Source organism: Sardina pilchardus, chromosome 23, assembly GCF_963854185.1.
Source record: "Sardina pilchardus chromosome 23, fSarPil1.1, whole genome shotgun sequence".
Classification (NCBI taxonomy): Eukaryota; Metazoa; Chordata; class Actinopteri; order Clupeiformes; family Clupeidae; genus Sardina; species Sardina pilchardus.
The window spans coordinates 16748933-16764653 of NC_085016.1; the positions used below are offsets into that span (position 1 = coordinate 16748933).

Sequence of the window (15721 nt, forward strand, 5' to 3'; positions counted from 1 at the left end):
CTCTCACACACACACACACACACTCTCTCCTCTAACTCTCTCTTTCTCTCTCTCTCTCTCTCACACACACACACACACACACTCTCTCTCAGACACACACACACACACACCCTCTCCCTCCCTTTTGTTTGAGTGAGTAAACTCCACCCTTCGTGTGAGTCTGGGGCTTGAGAGATGATTTGACTGGCTGTCTAGGAGCACCACACCCCCACAGCTCCTCAGAGAGGCCAGCAGCCGGCAGCGTCTCCCCTCACTGGGTCCTGTGGAGCACACGCAGTCCCCACACAACCACTCCTCTCAGCCAGCACCGAGCCTGGAGCATCGGCCAGGACAACCAAGAGTCCACTGGGGTCACACAGTGAGTATCTGAAGCTGGATCTGTTTTTTTGCTTATCATCATCCAGTGAAAGGGAGTAATTATTTGAATGAAAATGCATTTCTGCATAGCATGCATATGCACAGGTGCACAATCAGGTGTTCTGCAGATTGTTGAATCAACAATTGTTGAAATTTTTGTTCCAAAATATACCTTGTGATCTCCTTCTTTATGCTATTTCCAATCCTATTAGATTCAGCTAAATATATCCTCGCTGTGTGTTTACCTCTCTCTTGTGTTAATAAGGTCATTCAGTAATTGTGTTATTAGCGGGAGGAGGGGAAGATGGAGGAAAAACAGGTCATTTTTAACCGTCATTCACTCGCTCCCACATCAATGGATGAAAATGAAACTTTTGGAAATTAAGCTCTAAATCGCTATGACTGAAAGCATCAGATCATTGTAAGAATGTCAGATGCTTCCCATTGATTGCTTTGGGAAATTGAGAAGCAATGCTGCCAGCCCAAATATTGGGACTTCAGTAGGAGTCTAATTAAAGTCATTCATGCTGAATAACTTTTACAGACCTAATTGCTTTGTCGTAATAGCTCTACACGACTCATAACACATTATGTTACTCACTTTAAAATCAGTCTCAGTCTCAACTCTTATAACTGGGTATAAAGGCCACAAAAAAAAGCTCTTGAAATGTGTTTATCTTTATTTTGAATAATGCGTTGAGACACTCATCTCTCTTTCTTGTGTTACTTCCTCAGCAGAGGGAGGTTTTGTGTCAGATGAACAGAAGCGCTCTGGGAAGTCTAAACTGAGCTGACTGAACAAAGCAGCAAAAAAAAAAAAAAGCTCCGTCTCAATCTCCACAGAGGTGAGGGACCTCCAGCCTTCCAGACACAAACACCTGCAGAACATCTCCAGCAGCCACCACAGACGCCGTCGTCTGACCGCAGTCAGCTCTCCAGGCCCTGAGGACTCGGAGCCATGACCAAGAGCACCGGGGAGAAGAACCCGCGCTCCCGCAGCGCCGTGCAGCGCATGCGGGAGAACATCCACATGCGCTCCCTAAAAGCCAAGAAGAAGGTGGAGGACATCAGCAAGGACGACGTGAAGAGCTTCCTGAGGAAAAATGCTTTTGTGCTGTTCACCATCGCAGCGGTTGTTGTCGGTGAGTGACATCTCTTGTGTGTACCACTACATTCCCCTTTTATCATAAAGAATGCAATACAAAAAATATATTAGTAGTAATGGTTTCTGAACAGCTCAAACACTGAGACTACATAGAGAACATCAGAGTATTTTTAAATGTACAGTATACTGTATAGTGCTTTATTATGTGAAAATTGGATTTGGAAATCTTCAGTTGGTAAAATCTGCAAATATCAAGTAATACATTGTATAAAAGCATAAAGTATATTAGGGAATACTGAGGATCGTTTTAGCTAAACCATATGGCATCCTGCTTTTTGATATTGAAGAACAAGGTCAAGATTAAGGCCACAGGTTAACATCATACCATCTATTAACCATCCTCTAAGGTCACTGTATAGTCATTGAGGTCACAAGGTCATTCCTTGAACGGATTAAATAAACTGTTAAGGGCAGTGTCTCATCCCTGAAGAGACAAATGGGTTCGATGGGCTTCAAAGAAAATTTAAATGTTTTTGATTGTGTTTAATTCTGGAGAATATTTTTTTTCGCAACAAAAGATGGGATTAGTGTACTATAGTGGGCTATACATTAGTATATAGTTGTCCATTGGCTGATTAGCTAAACTTCAATTCTTTGACAGAATAGATCTAGCAATACAGGATAACATTGATAACATAACATGTTATTAAGTAAGATTATGAATTAAGGATTAAGTAACATTATGCATATGATCATATAGAATTAAGTAATTAAGAAGGCACTGATGCACCATCAGTCCATCTTAAATTCTGGCTGTATGTTTCCCGTGTGAATAAGAACAATGGAAATGTGGGACATCGGTTTAGTAGGCCATACAGGTGGTGCTGGATATCTGAGCAGCTCTTGTTGTGGATGTTTTGTGCAGGTATAATGCTGGGTTTCGCTCTGAGGCCCTATAAGATGTCCTACAGAGAGGTGAAGTACTTCTCTTTCCCGGGAGAACTTCTCATGCGGATGCTACAGATGCTGGTGCTGCCCCTGCTGGTCTCCAGTCTCATTACAGGTACTGTCACCTGTGGCTCTGTCACCTGTTCACTGCTGCCTGCCTCACACTCACCTGTAAGAACCTGCATGTCATATCCAGTCAAAAACTGTTGTATAGGAGGAGGTGATTCAGAACTGAAGCTCATCAAGGTTTCTTCCATCAATTACATTCATTACATCATCATCAGGCATACTGGATTTACAGATGTCTAACTGTTGAGGATGAAAAAAAAATAATCGTAAATATGGGAGCAAAAAAAGCCTTTCAGTTAAGGTTTTTCTGATTAGTTCTGAGAGATGTGTCAGGCAAAAGAAACAGAGGAAGAAAAGCAAACCAAGCAAACCAAGAAAAAAGCAAAGCAAAGCAAACTTCCTGCTTTGAGCGTGCTGATCTGATTGGATGAGAGGCAGGGATGTGCGCGCGGTGGGGCTGTCTGTGTTGTAGCGCGGAGCCCAGTTCAGCTCAGCGGCTGATGACATCACGGCTGCAGCGGGCAGCGCTGTTTTGGGGACGACAAAGGGACCTGTCACATACTGGCATCTCGTGCAGCTCACGCGTCCAGCGTTCACCACAGGGCTCCACATCACCACCCCAGCACTGTCCCACACCTCTCGCTCTTCATCACTAAATCTGCCCCAATTTATTTACTTTTATTTAAGTAATATTGGTATTGGTAATATCAAATAATGTCATGTTCATATTTTCTATATGCTACTCTAGTCTACTATAGTCTAAGATATGATAACAAGACTGATATCAGTAACTTTTCTCCATTTTAATGTGGTCATAATGTAGGCTATCTATTTTGAAGTCACATTTCCACATTGTGCTCACTCAATCTATCTCAAATTTAAATGAGTGTCTCTGTGCATCCAAATAACTTTTCAAAAGAATACCCATTGGAACCAGCTAGATCTCCGGAGGGGTTTCTTTTAGGAAAAAAAAGATTTGTGAAGAGCAAACACAAAAACAACACACAAGGGCACTCACTTTAAAGGCGTTTTGAGATGGGGCCCTGGAGGCCAGGAGGTGGCTTTGGCCCTGATGCTGCTACGGGGCCCCGTGTGAAATGTACAGCTGCTGCTGCTGCTCCCCTCCACGGCACGGCCGAGACTCCTCCTGGGTATCTGGCAGGAGGACAGCAGCCTCATTGTGCTCTTCCCACTAGTAAACTGTAGAGGGGTGGAGTAGGGGAGTGAGTGAGAGGGGAGTTGAGTGGAGTGGAGTGGGGGGGTGGGGGGTGTAAGAGAGGAAGACACCCACCCGCCACTGCACTGGGCGGTTGCTGAGGCTAATCAGTCCGGTGGGACTCCCCCCCCCCCCCCCCAACTGCCCCCAACCCTGCACGCCCGCCAACCCACCCAAAGCCTGCGTACCCCCCTTTTCTTCTCTGCTGCTTCACTTGCCGGAGAGAAAGGAGCGATCGCAACCTCCGCCTCTTCCTTCAAAGCCATAGTGTTGTGTGGCATTCCATGACCGTACACAATGCAGAGAGTGGTTGTGGTGATGAGGATAGGGCGGGGACAGAGAGGGTGGGGGGGTTAGGAATATGAGGGGGGACGGGGGGACAATGACGTAATCACTCAGCTCAGCTCATTATGATTTACCATGGCGATGCTAAACTCTCTCTAACCATGTCCTTTAATACACATCTCACCAGGAAACTAAAATTCTTGATACATGTTCTGTTGTCTAGGCTAGTTCCAAAGGATATTTGTTGTGACTATACAATTTTCATACAGATTTTTTTTTGTAGGCTAATCATTTTGAAGTCAGAGAAATCAAGGGAAAGGAAAAATTTAGAAAGAAAAAGAAAAAGTTAGTCGCTTTTTAAGTCACTAGTGCTTTCGTTTCATGTGCATGTGTGTTTTTTTTAAGATGGGTGAAAGCGAAGATCCTTGAATAGTCCATTTTAACCCTCTCTGGTGAAAGTAATCAAGTTTGCTGTTTGCTGTTGTCATAGAGATGGATGGATGAGATCCCCATGCCTGTGAGAGAGGAGAAGAGAACAGAGCAGGGCAAATGGGATGAAGGAGGGATGTAGCCACTCTGAGGAACATCGAGGGGCGGGGGGTTGAAAGAAAAAGTGGTAGAGCAAGAGAGACAGAGGAGAGAGACAGAAAGAAAAAGAAGGGGGCTCTCTAAGGGTGCTCCCAATAGGATTAAAAGGACACTTACAGTATATCTTACTCACACAGTGGACACTTTCCACTGGTCTTGTGAAGGAGAATAACATGGCAAAATAGACTCAGACACTTTAAAAAATCACAACTAACTCTAATCATGCTTTTATAGACCTCTTGTTCCTCTCACTGACCTTTGCCATAAATTCCATCTCTCTCCATCTCTCTGTCACTGTCATGCAGACGGTCTAGAAACAGCATAGTAGACAGCAACAATATACTGTACAGTCTCTCCATCAGCCACTGAAAACACATTCGTTTCTCTGCTGGATTCCCTTCCTTTGCAAGAACCACTAAGTGTGGCGAGTTTTGTCCAGTTTGCGTTTGGCCCACAGCTTGACGCCAGAGTGCATTGTGATCACTGTGACATGAGCGGCTGGCCATAACGTCAATCTGAATGCCCACAGAAGTCAGCCAAATGTCTGGACCAAAACTGAATGATAAAGACCCTTTTGGAAATAGAAGCTAACAAACATCACATTCATTCTTGTATTGTACAAACTGCTCTGCCAGAAGACGAGAGGGGATGGGACAGACAGACCACACTCAGCTGGGTTAGATCAGGGCCGGGGTCGTCCAAAGTGTTTCTCAAGTCAAGCTCATCCATGCAGTTCCACTTCCACATTTGAAGCTGTGATGAACAAGACTATTGTCTTTGGGGAAGAAGAGACTTGATGTGGAGCAGATGCTCTTTGCTTTCCACATGTCCCTGACCAGTTAGAAGGACACTTCCTTTGGTATAATCTAACTAGAAACCTCTCCACTGTCACACTAGTGCCTTCTGGCTGAGGTTGATAGACAGCCAACATAATCTAAGAAACAGCTTGGTTAGGATTTATGGGAGGGCCAAAGGGTGTCAATCATGAAGCACTGGAATACACAGAACATAATACTAGAACATACTGTAGTGCACACCCACCCACAGTGCATGAAAGCTCTTCCAGAATAAACGTAATAGTGCTGATACAATATGTGCTAACCTGAACCTCCCTGGTCTTGTCAGGAATGGCTGCACTGGACAGCAAGGCCTCTGGGAAGATGGGCATGAGGGCGGTGATCTACTACATGACCACTACCTTCATCGCCGTCTTCATCGGCATCATCATGGTGCTCATCATCCACCCGGGCAAAGGCTCCAAAGACGAGTTCAAGGAGCAGCAGAAGATTGCAGAGATCAGCCCAGCAGATGCCTTCCTGGACCTGATCAGGTGAGTTGTTCTTGAAATACATATAGATAGATGCAAATGCATAAATGCATTTAGAAAGGATCAAGGACAGAGGTGTAAAAAATAAAGTTACATTCATATCATATTCACATCATAACTTCACCTGCTGGAAATGTATACATGTATTTGTTCGATATTTAATAAGGTCATTAATCTAATATCATTCTCCTGTTATCCAATTTATCCAATCTCTCCTTAATACCAATCCTGTTGTGTGTTACAGAAATATGTTTCCTCCCAACTTGGTCCAGGCTTGCACACAGCAGGTAAGCATGTTCTCTCCATTTATCATTTATCCGTCAATTTATTTTTATCTGTCTTTCTGCATTTCCACCACTGTGTGCAGACACAGTCTGTGTCTTCCTCATAGTAACCTTTTTTAAAATACCAAAAGTTATTTTGCTTTCTGCTCGACCTGAAGGTTTCTCTCTTGTGAGTTTCGATGCTTCAGTCCCAATGGAATTGAAAGCTATTTTTATCTTTTAAATCAATTAATATACGTAACTGCTGGCTTTTTGGCGGAAACAGGATATAGATCTCCTTAAGATTGAAAACTAGATTTAAAGGCTTTCAAACATGGTTCAGAATTAACAGTCAGCTAAAACTGACACAAATCAACAATATGAATGTAAGAATATGCTATTATAGGAGATATGAATGATCATTTGAATGACAATGGAAGGGATATCCCATGCATGAGCAGTTTTGGTTGGAGATGATCTAAGGTCGTGGCTATGGGATTTGCCCTCGTTGGCAGTGGGGCAATAGAAGCATGGCAGGGTTGAAACTGGAAGGGAGGGTGCGGAAACTGCAGGGGCAACCACTGGTGCTGGACAATACCAAGACCATGGAAGACACTGGCACTGTGTGCGGGTGAAACACTTTGTGGTCCGGACACTCACCCCAGGGAGATACTGGAGCCAGCTGGATCTAAAAAAGCATCGGACCAACTCAAAAAGAAGCCATTGTGTGACAAAATAGGCTTATGGCGCTCAGAATCACTGCCATTTTCTGTTTATTAAGGATATCTCACATTAACACTGTTTTACAACGATTTATTTGTGACACCATGGTTTGGTTTGGTTTGGTTTAATGTGATGTAGATATTTACTTAAACTGAATGTGTCCCTCTCTCTCTCCTTTCTAGTTCAAGACCCAGTACAGCAAACGAACGGTTCAGGTCACAATCATAGTGAATGAGAGCATAGCCAACTTGACCAACAACACACAAACCATCACCAGAGAGGAGGTCATCCCACACCCCGGCACAACCAATGGAGTGAATGCCTTGGGCCTGGTAGTGTTCTCCATGTGTTTTGGCCTCATCATTGGCAGTATGAAGGAAAAGGGTCTGGCACTCAAGGATTTCTTCGATAGCCTGAATGAGGCCATCATGAAGCTGGTTGCCATAATTATGTGGTGAGTTGAAGTGTGCTGTGCCGTATTTGCCATATAACTTGGATTTGTGGATGAACCAAGAAAACTCCTGATATAGAACTCGGTTCACTCACAGGGCCTGATTTGTGTACAATCGCAAACGCAGTGTAAATAACGCCATCGTCAAACCGCAGAAAGCGCACGCTGTGCTTCTTCATTTTACATCACAAGCGCAGTTGAATTGGGTCAATATTAAAAGTAATCACAAGTTTAGCCATAATGAAATAGTGCAATACATGATAAGCAGATGTCAACAAGCAGAGAGATAATGCAGAGCAGTGTTCTACTTCACTTTAGAAAATATGGACACTTTGGCCAGTCTAGCAGGTAGGAAAATTTAAGTAAGGTTGCTTCTGACAGTACAAAGAAGCAAAACTGGTGCTCTGAATAAATTTGTCTTGACAAATTTAACCGCAATTTGAGTACACCTGCTTTTACAAGGCAGAAATATTTCACCACAATTTCCTACAGGTAGTCTGCAGTTTAACCTATACAGTAGTGCCACCTGTTTGTATATACTACGCCATGTTCTTACGCACACATTGCAAGGAAATTACGCCTCAAGTGGGCGCAAATGTGTTAGTGCATTCAGCCCTCACTGTCAAGGGTGACACTGGTGATCAGATTTCAATCTCTCTTACAGATCTAAATCTTAATTCACATCTATATGATTGCTTGTATATGCATCCACAGCCAGACTAAGCCTATTCCAATGCAATTGCCATGAAAGCTGCACTGTATACAAGCCAGTCTAAACAACATTGTTTGTCAATCATCAGTCCACAAGTCTCTTAATTCTGTATGTTCTGGTGTCGAACTCCAAAACTGTCAATTATTTTGTTCCCATTTCCTCATCAACTACTTTGATTGGGTGCATCTGGAATTCTGAGATCACAGAAAATATAGTATCACCAGCAGAAGTGCACAGGTAGAAAGAGTATATGGCAGGAGTTTTACTCTCTGGAACCGGGAATGTCGGCCTCTGATCACCAGTGCGGTCTAACACATTTCCTGTGCCTCACAACAGGTACGCACCAGTTGGTATCCTCTTCTTGATTGCTGGGAAGATCGTGGAGATGGATGACCTCACTCAGATGGGAGGGCAGTTGGGAATGTACACCATCACGGTCATCATCGGCCTCATGATCCACGGCATAATCGTCCTGCCCACGCTGTACTTCCTCATGACGCGGAAAAACCCCTTCATCTTCATCACAGGCATTCTGCAGGCACTCATCACAGCCTTGGGGACGTCATCCAGGTGAGAGAGCGAGTATCAAGTAATGAGGTGCTCGCACCAGTCAGCAACCTGCTAAAACAAATCCAGTTATTTAGCTTCTTGTAGTACTTTAGCAGCAAGATTTGCTTCCGGAGGGAAAACAAATCCTTGACTTGGTTTCAGTTGAGCTGTAAATGTAACGTATCTGTAGTTCGAGTTTATTGTTCTACATATCAAGGATACAAGACTGCAAGGATGCACAACACAACACTGAATACAGTTCAATAAAGTACTGTACAATTAAGTGCAATAAAAATGGTACAATACAACATGTTACCAATGTGGTAAGAGAGTAGAGCAGCAGTACAATAAATACATGACCTCATTGTGGTATCAGTGTGTGGTGCAAATAGTGGCTCTAGCTGTTCAGTAGCCTGTCTGCTTTTGGGAAGAAACACAGGTGGTGGGTTTGATTTAACGCTCAGGTAATGTTTTTTAAATGGAAGGAGCGACAACAGGGCATAAGCAGGATGGCTGGTGTCCTGATGTTTTGGTGTAGTAGATATTATGGAGCTGTGGGTAGACAAATGATTCTGGCTGCTGTCTTTATTGGCTGATTGTCTTAATTCCTCGGTCAGGTATAAAGGTGAAATTAACTGGGTCGGTGCATATAAGTAGTAAGTGAAGCAAAATGTATGGAGGAGCATTTGAACACGCTTCTCATTCAACAACTCAAACTGTCTTTCTCTTTCAGCTCAGCGACTTTGCCCATCACCTTCAGATGTCTCGAGGAAAACAACAAAATTGACAGAAGGGTCACACGTTTTGTGTTACCTGTGGGGGCCACCATCAATATGGATGGAACTGCTCTCTATGAAGCCCTGGCAGCTATTTTCATTGCCCAGGTTAACAACATGGAAATGAACTTTGGGCAAATTATCACAATCAGGTACAAAATTATTGGTGTCAGCAGACACAATATCAGAACATGTGTAGTTGAATCAGTGTTGGCTGGAATGATTGGCAGGTGTGCATGCATCCTTATAGCAGAACATTTTAGTCATAGTGCATCTAAACATGACCCTGGATCATAAAATGCTGTTTTATCATGACACAGCATTACAGCAACAGCAGCTAGCATTGGAGCAGCTGGGATCCCCCAGGCTGGACTGGTCACCATGGTGATCGTGCTGACCTCTGTGGGCCTTCCCACTGATGACATCTCCTTGATTATTGCTGTTGATTGGTTCCTGTAAGTGTTCTCTCCTTCAGTCTCTCTGCAAGTGTGTCTAGCTACGTTTATTTTGAGTACCGTATATGGATGAGCATTCACCTTTATTAAAATGATAGAATAAGTGTATGACTTATTTGCCATTATACTTTACCAGTCTTAACCTGCTCAATTGTGTCACTTGTTCTGCACCCTACTGACACAATTTCTTATATGCCCATGGGTCTTGTTCTACATTTTTTTTTATGAATGTCAAGATATTTCAACTGGTTTTTACATAGAAATATAATTAGGTTACCCAAATTAATAATTTCAATTAGAATCCCCTTCCCCTTGCACAGCTAATTGGATAGCAGGAAAAAAGGTCTCATCTGAAACTAGGGTGGTCCATATAGACTGAGTCCCCTTTGAAAGATGGAAGATGCTGGAATGAGTGTGATCTGTTAGGGGAAAGTAATACAAGTGTATTCTCAGCATCACACCTGAAGTGCCTCGTATTACGAAGTTACTAATGATGCTACAGAGACTATTTGCTTTATACTGGCATCTTGTCTGAATGTAGCATGTCCTCTTTCATCAAGACAGATTCGTTCTAAACTGTTATACTTGCGAAAAAAGCCATTTTATCAGAGAAAGATTTAGAGTGCCACTGACGGTAGAAAACGTTTTCCCACTTTAAAGTCTCTTCTCAATCCTCCACCACCATCAGCTACTTCACTGTCAGCAGATGACTTTTTCAATGTTTTTCATTGAAAAAGTTGCTCAAATAAGGTCTCAATTTGATGAACCTATAAGGAGGGCTTTGCCTTGTGTTGGCATGATGGAATTGTTGGACTCTTTCTCTCCTCTTGATGAGGAAGTGGTCTCTCAACTGCTTCAGTGAAGTCATCCCAACAACGTGCCCTTTGGGTCCTGTCCTGCCTCTTCTACAGTCTATCGCACCTGCTGGTCTACTGGCAATCCCACATGTATTTAACACTTCACTTAGTTCTGGTATAGCTCTTTCTTCTTTTAAGCAGGCAAGGATTACACCCTTGTTAAAGAAAAATACACTGAATCCAACTGATGTGAAGAACATCAGACCTGTCTCCCTTCTTCCATCCTTTCTTGTCAAAGGTTTTGGAGAAAGTGGTCTTCAAGCAAGTATGTGACAGAAGCATAGAGAGTAGTCCTCTGCTCAGTCATCACGATTAATTCTAGACTCTGCAGCCTTTGATACTGTTAAGCATGACATTCTCTTTTCTACACTATCTGAACTGGAAATGTCTGGGAAAGCTCTTGATTTGAGTCTTTCCTTAAAGGGTGTTCTTTCAGTGTGTCTCAGCAGGGAAGTATCAAAATCTCATGACCTTACCACAGGTGCGCCTCAGAGATCAGTATTAGGGCCCCCACTTTTCTCTATTTACACCACTTCCTTAGGTGACGCCATTCACTCCCATGCATTTGACTATCAGGTTATGTGGACGATACCCAACTTTACCTATCTTTCCCGACTGAGGACTCTTGTGTTTCCCCATCAGATTTCTGCATGCCTTAAGGATATTTCAGAATAGGCTAGATGAAAGATCAGCGTCTTCAGCTTAATCTTTCAAAAATAGATTGGTGTTTCCAGCTAAAACAGTTATTCCCCAACAGATTAACATCCGACTCATCCGACATTGACTCGTCTTCTCTGACCCCAACTAGATTGCCACGTAACTTGGGCGTCATGATTGATGACCAACTTAACTTCTCTGAGCATGTAGCCTCAATTAAGAAGATCAGACCTTATCTGACACAAAAGACCAAACAACTTATTGTACAGGCCATGGTTGTCTCCAAACTGGACTATTAAGTGTTCACTGTTAAAATCATATCTGTTCAACATGCTTACATAAACTTAGTTTATTAAGCGTTTCTTATGCGCTATGGTTTGTATATTAGCCTATTTTTTTTTCCATTAGGCTATTGATTGAATTTACATTGTTGTTTATTAATGCTGTTCTTGTTGGTGTAGTCTTACCAACTTTTTAAAATGTTTACTGATAAATGTAACTATTGCATTGTTCTTATTTGTTTGTCGCTTTGGACGAAAGCGTCTGCTAAATACTGTAACCATAACAAAGACAACCCACATGGACTGTTAATCATTATATTTTCAACTCTTGTCTTTCTATGTAAATATTTACTATTATTCCTTGCTTCTGTATATCTAAAGCACATTAAATTACACTGGTGTATTTAAGATTCAGATAGACAAACTTACCTTGCCGTGCCTCATTCCCATGTGTGCTCTGACTTGCAGTGACCGGTTACGCACCACCACCAACGTGTTGGGTGACTCCATAGGGGCAGGAATCATTGAGTACCTCTCCAAAGATGAGCTACAGGCCAAGGATGCAGAGATGGGCAACTCTGTGGTGGAGGAGAATGAGATGAAGAAGCCGTACCAGCTTATCTCCCAGGAGAACGAGTATGAGAACGAGAGACCACCGGACAGTGAAACAAAGATGTAGTGAGGGTGTTGCTCCCCTGCCCACAACCCACTGGATGCATTTCTGATTTTTGATTTGTCTGTCTTGTCTTTTTTGTAATTGTGTTCAAATCATGCTGTGTTCATGCAGTTTTTATTTTTATTCTGGATGTTTATCTGTTTTTTCTTTTCATTAGTCTTCAAAGGGTATGTTTGTGTCATACATGATCCAATTTGCAGCACACATAAACTACAGAGGCATGTTTACAAAACATTGAAATAAACTTCAACGCAAAAATTTGGAAAAATTTTCACAGACAAAATTCATAACTGCTTCTTGACAAGGATAATGTCTTCCTCCTTTTCAACTTATGCATAGGGAATTAGGAAGAGAAAAACATTCAAGGGTTTTTACATTCATAGAGTACAGTATAATCGCTTGACGGTAATAATGTTGTGAAAATCCTCGGAAAATTCAACAGAACATTTTCAAGACATTTCAGATGGTTTGTTTTTCTTTTTTTCAGACTGCAGGGATGTTTACTTGGTGTATGATAGAAAATAATGTTTTCACATTCCTATACAGAATGTCTATGGTACTCTTGGAATAAGAAGGAGTTAGTTATTGTCCTCAGCTGAGTGTATTTCATTTTTAACCGTTTAGGTTAAATGCCAATGCTCCATCAATTCTAGCACAACTGTGCTTGATAATAGCCCATGCTTCTTTAGGATACCTCAATGCACTTCTTTCAAAAAGTCAGGACCTATGGAATAGCCCTTAGTCAACACTGGCTGATAAAACAGGGTTATAGACATAAAAAAAAAGCTCAAACCATACAGTAAAATCTATTTCCTAGGTTCAGCTCGGTCTTCATTACTGTATATGAGATGTTCCACTGGAATTAATCCTTTTGAGAACAGTCTGACTCAAGTGAATGAGCTTTACGAGACTTCTGGTCATTGGTCCTTCAACTTTGTATAGGCTATTTCTGAAAGAAAGAAATCCTACATTCTGTGTCTTTATACTTTTTGTGCTGGAAGTGTACAGTTTGCCCACAATTACCAAGGGGTTTTGATATGACACTTAAAATGGGTATTTCTGAGAACAGAAAAACAATAATAAAAAAAGGCAAGTCTACTTTAGATTGTTATTGTGTTTCAGGACTAGTATTTTTGTAGAAAATATCCATAATATGAGACATCAATATAATATGTACTTTTTCATTTTGCTAATATTAATAGTGTATAGGCTGTTTTAAATATAGTTTCATTGTAGATACTTGAGGGTATTAACTGTGAAAACATGAATAAAGATTTACTTGACCATGACTTTTGTTTCATTTTGTGGTTGCTTGTGAGCTGATGTAGGAAATGTCTACAAATTCAACCTATAAGGACTGCCATTGTAGATTTGGCCAATTGTCTACACTATACAGTTGAAAGATATGTTTACAGCTGTAAAGTTGTGTGACAAGTGTGTATGCCATTTTTGTAGCTGAACAGGGATTAAATCAATTTGACCCAGTACTCGCAGTTCTGTAATAAAAGTAATACTTCAAAACTAGATGACATGTCACAATATATGGAGGAAACAAATGGTGACATAATGTTTTGACGATAATGTAAAGTTTAAACTTCAATCACATTAATTACAATACTCTGAACTGACATCATCTTAAATGGACGAACAGACCATGATGAATTACTAACTACAAAGCAAGTTTGTGTAATATAGTATATCCTTTCTGACAAGAACAAAATATAAGAGCAACATTGGTTTGTTGTAGGAATGTGACAATTATGGGAACACATGAAACTGTCTAGGTAGGCCATTTGTTTCATTATATTTAATGTAACTTCAAATAAGATTTGATTATTATAATCTTCTATTCCATGGATGAGCTGAGCATAGACAAGAAGAACTTGTATTTTTGACAGTTAACGAACACCGAAATTTGTTGTACATGGAATTTTGCTGCCACCTTGTGGCCAATAGTCTAATTAGTTCAGAGTGTGGACATGCTGTTCAGTAGCCTACATTATGTCTATTTTTCAGACAAAAACAGTTCATATGGAGATCTGGTAGGTATATGAAACGAAGTATGAGCAAATGTATTAGCTCTCTCCATTCTGTGCAATATGAAGCAACCTGAAGCATTCTCTTTCTCACACACTTATGTACACACACAAACTCATATAGATGCAGATGCACATACAGTAGATGCAGATACAGGTTACCATAGGTTATGTTCAAATAGGCCTATCACTGTTGAAAATGCATCAACTAACAATTTACAAAACATAAATTACAAACTACAATGCCACATCTTCATATATGTTGTACACGCAGAGTAGAGTTGCCTGTTGTTTTCTTTTCACTTAATTATTTCTGTGGTTTTATATGGTCTTAGTGACTATAGGCTACCCATTATAGATGAGGCTATCCTTACAGTAATGTTTTTAGAAGTAAACTGATTTTTAACCATCTATCATGTCTGTGATCTTCACAAAATAATGCACCAGATAAGCAGGTCAGGCCTTGTCAATCTTTCATAATATTGATGTTATCCTATACACAATTAAAAAATATAAAAAAAGAAAATCAAATAAAAAAGAAACACTTAGATACAGTGATTTAAACTATTTATATTTATACTCTTTATCTGATAGTGGTCAAAGCCCACTATTATTTACATTATTAACAATATTACACTATTATTTACAAAAATAATTATAATATGAATAACTACGGATAAATGAAATAGATATAAAGATATTAATGTATTTTTGAAACTGTCAGTCAATATGGAACTGATATCAGCAGTACTCAAATTTTGGCACTAGGGGGCGTATTGATACCAAATATGTGTGGAGCGATTATCTCCATATGAGTTAAAAAGTAGTGATATTCTCAGTTTATAATTTTGCAATTGCAAGCACAAAACAAAACCTTCTTATGGCAAAGTTATAACAGTGTAATGCCAGTGGTTAAATAGCATAACACTGATGGGCCTGTAAACCAGAGGCTTGCCTCAAGAAAATAAATCTTGTTCAACTGGTTTTACACTGAGACAAACTAATGTTTACCTTAACTGTGTTATTGGGGAATGTGTATCTTATAAAGATATGCAAGTATGCAAGATATGCAAGTATCTGGATCAGTAAACCCTTGTGTCAATTCCTGATATGATCATTGACAGGTGCAACACACACTCCTGTAAAATGTACAGTTTAAACGTACTGATCTAAACAACATTCTGGATAAATCAGCTCTCCAGACTATTTCAGTGCACCGTTCAAAAGCCTGACATGCATATCCAGCTGATTCTTTCTGAGAGCAATGAAGGACATGTAAGACCAAATAATAATATTTCTACTCCCCCTGAGTCTGTGACCAAGGAGAAGGCTATCTGGTTTAGAAGGCCTAATACATGCTTTGGGACAGAAAAGGATGATGAACAGAAGA

At 40.9% G+C, this 15721-nt stretch overlaps 1 protein-coding gene across 1 annotated transcript; it reads left to right on the plus strand.

The window, feature by feature from the left end:
* The first annotated feature begins 230 nt into the window (after positions 1–230).
* Positions 231–13584, plus strand: slc1a3b (solute carrier family 1 member 3b). Its single transcript, XM_062528299.1, has 10 exons — positions 231–358; positions 1093–1499; positions 2388–2525; positions 5694–5898; positions 6140–6182; positions 7064–7335; positions 8381–8614; positions 9327–9521; positions 9690–9824; positions 12088–13584. Exons 2-10 carry the CDS (start codon positions 1316–1318, stop codon positions 12296–12298), a joined length of 1617 nt encoding a protein of 538 aa, XP_062384283.1. The 5' UTR covers positions 231–358; positions 1093–1315; the 3' UTR covers positions 12299–13584.
* Positions 13585–15721: the final 2137 nt, after the last annotated feature.

Excerpts from the sequence above, each read along its gene's own strand:
- slc1a3b (XM_062528299.1), top strand. The coding sequence starts at position 1,316 with ATGACCAAGAGCACCGGGGAGAAGAACCCGCGCTCCCGCAGCGCCGTG. Across the intron at positions 1,500-2,387 it reads CATCGCAGCGGTTGTTGTCG|GTATAATGCTGGGTTTCGCT; the intron begins GTGAGTGACATC and ends TGTTTTGTGCAG. Across the intron at positions 9,522-9,689 it reads GGGCAAATTATCACAATCAG|CATTACAGCAACAGCAGCTA; the intron begins GTACAAAATTAT and ends ATCATGACACAG.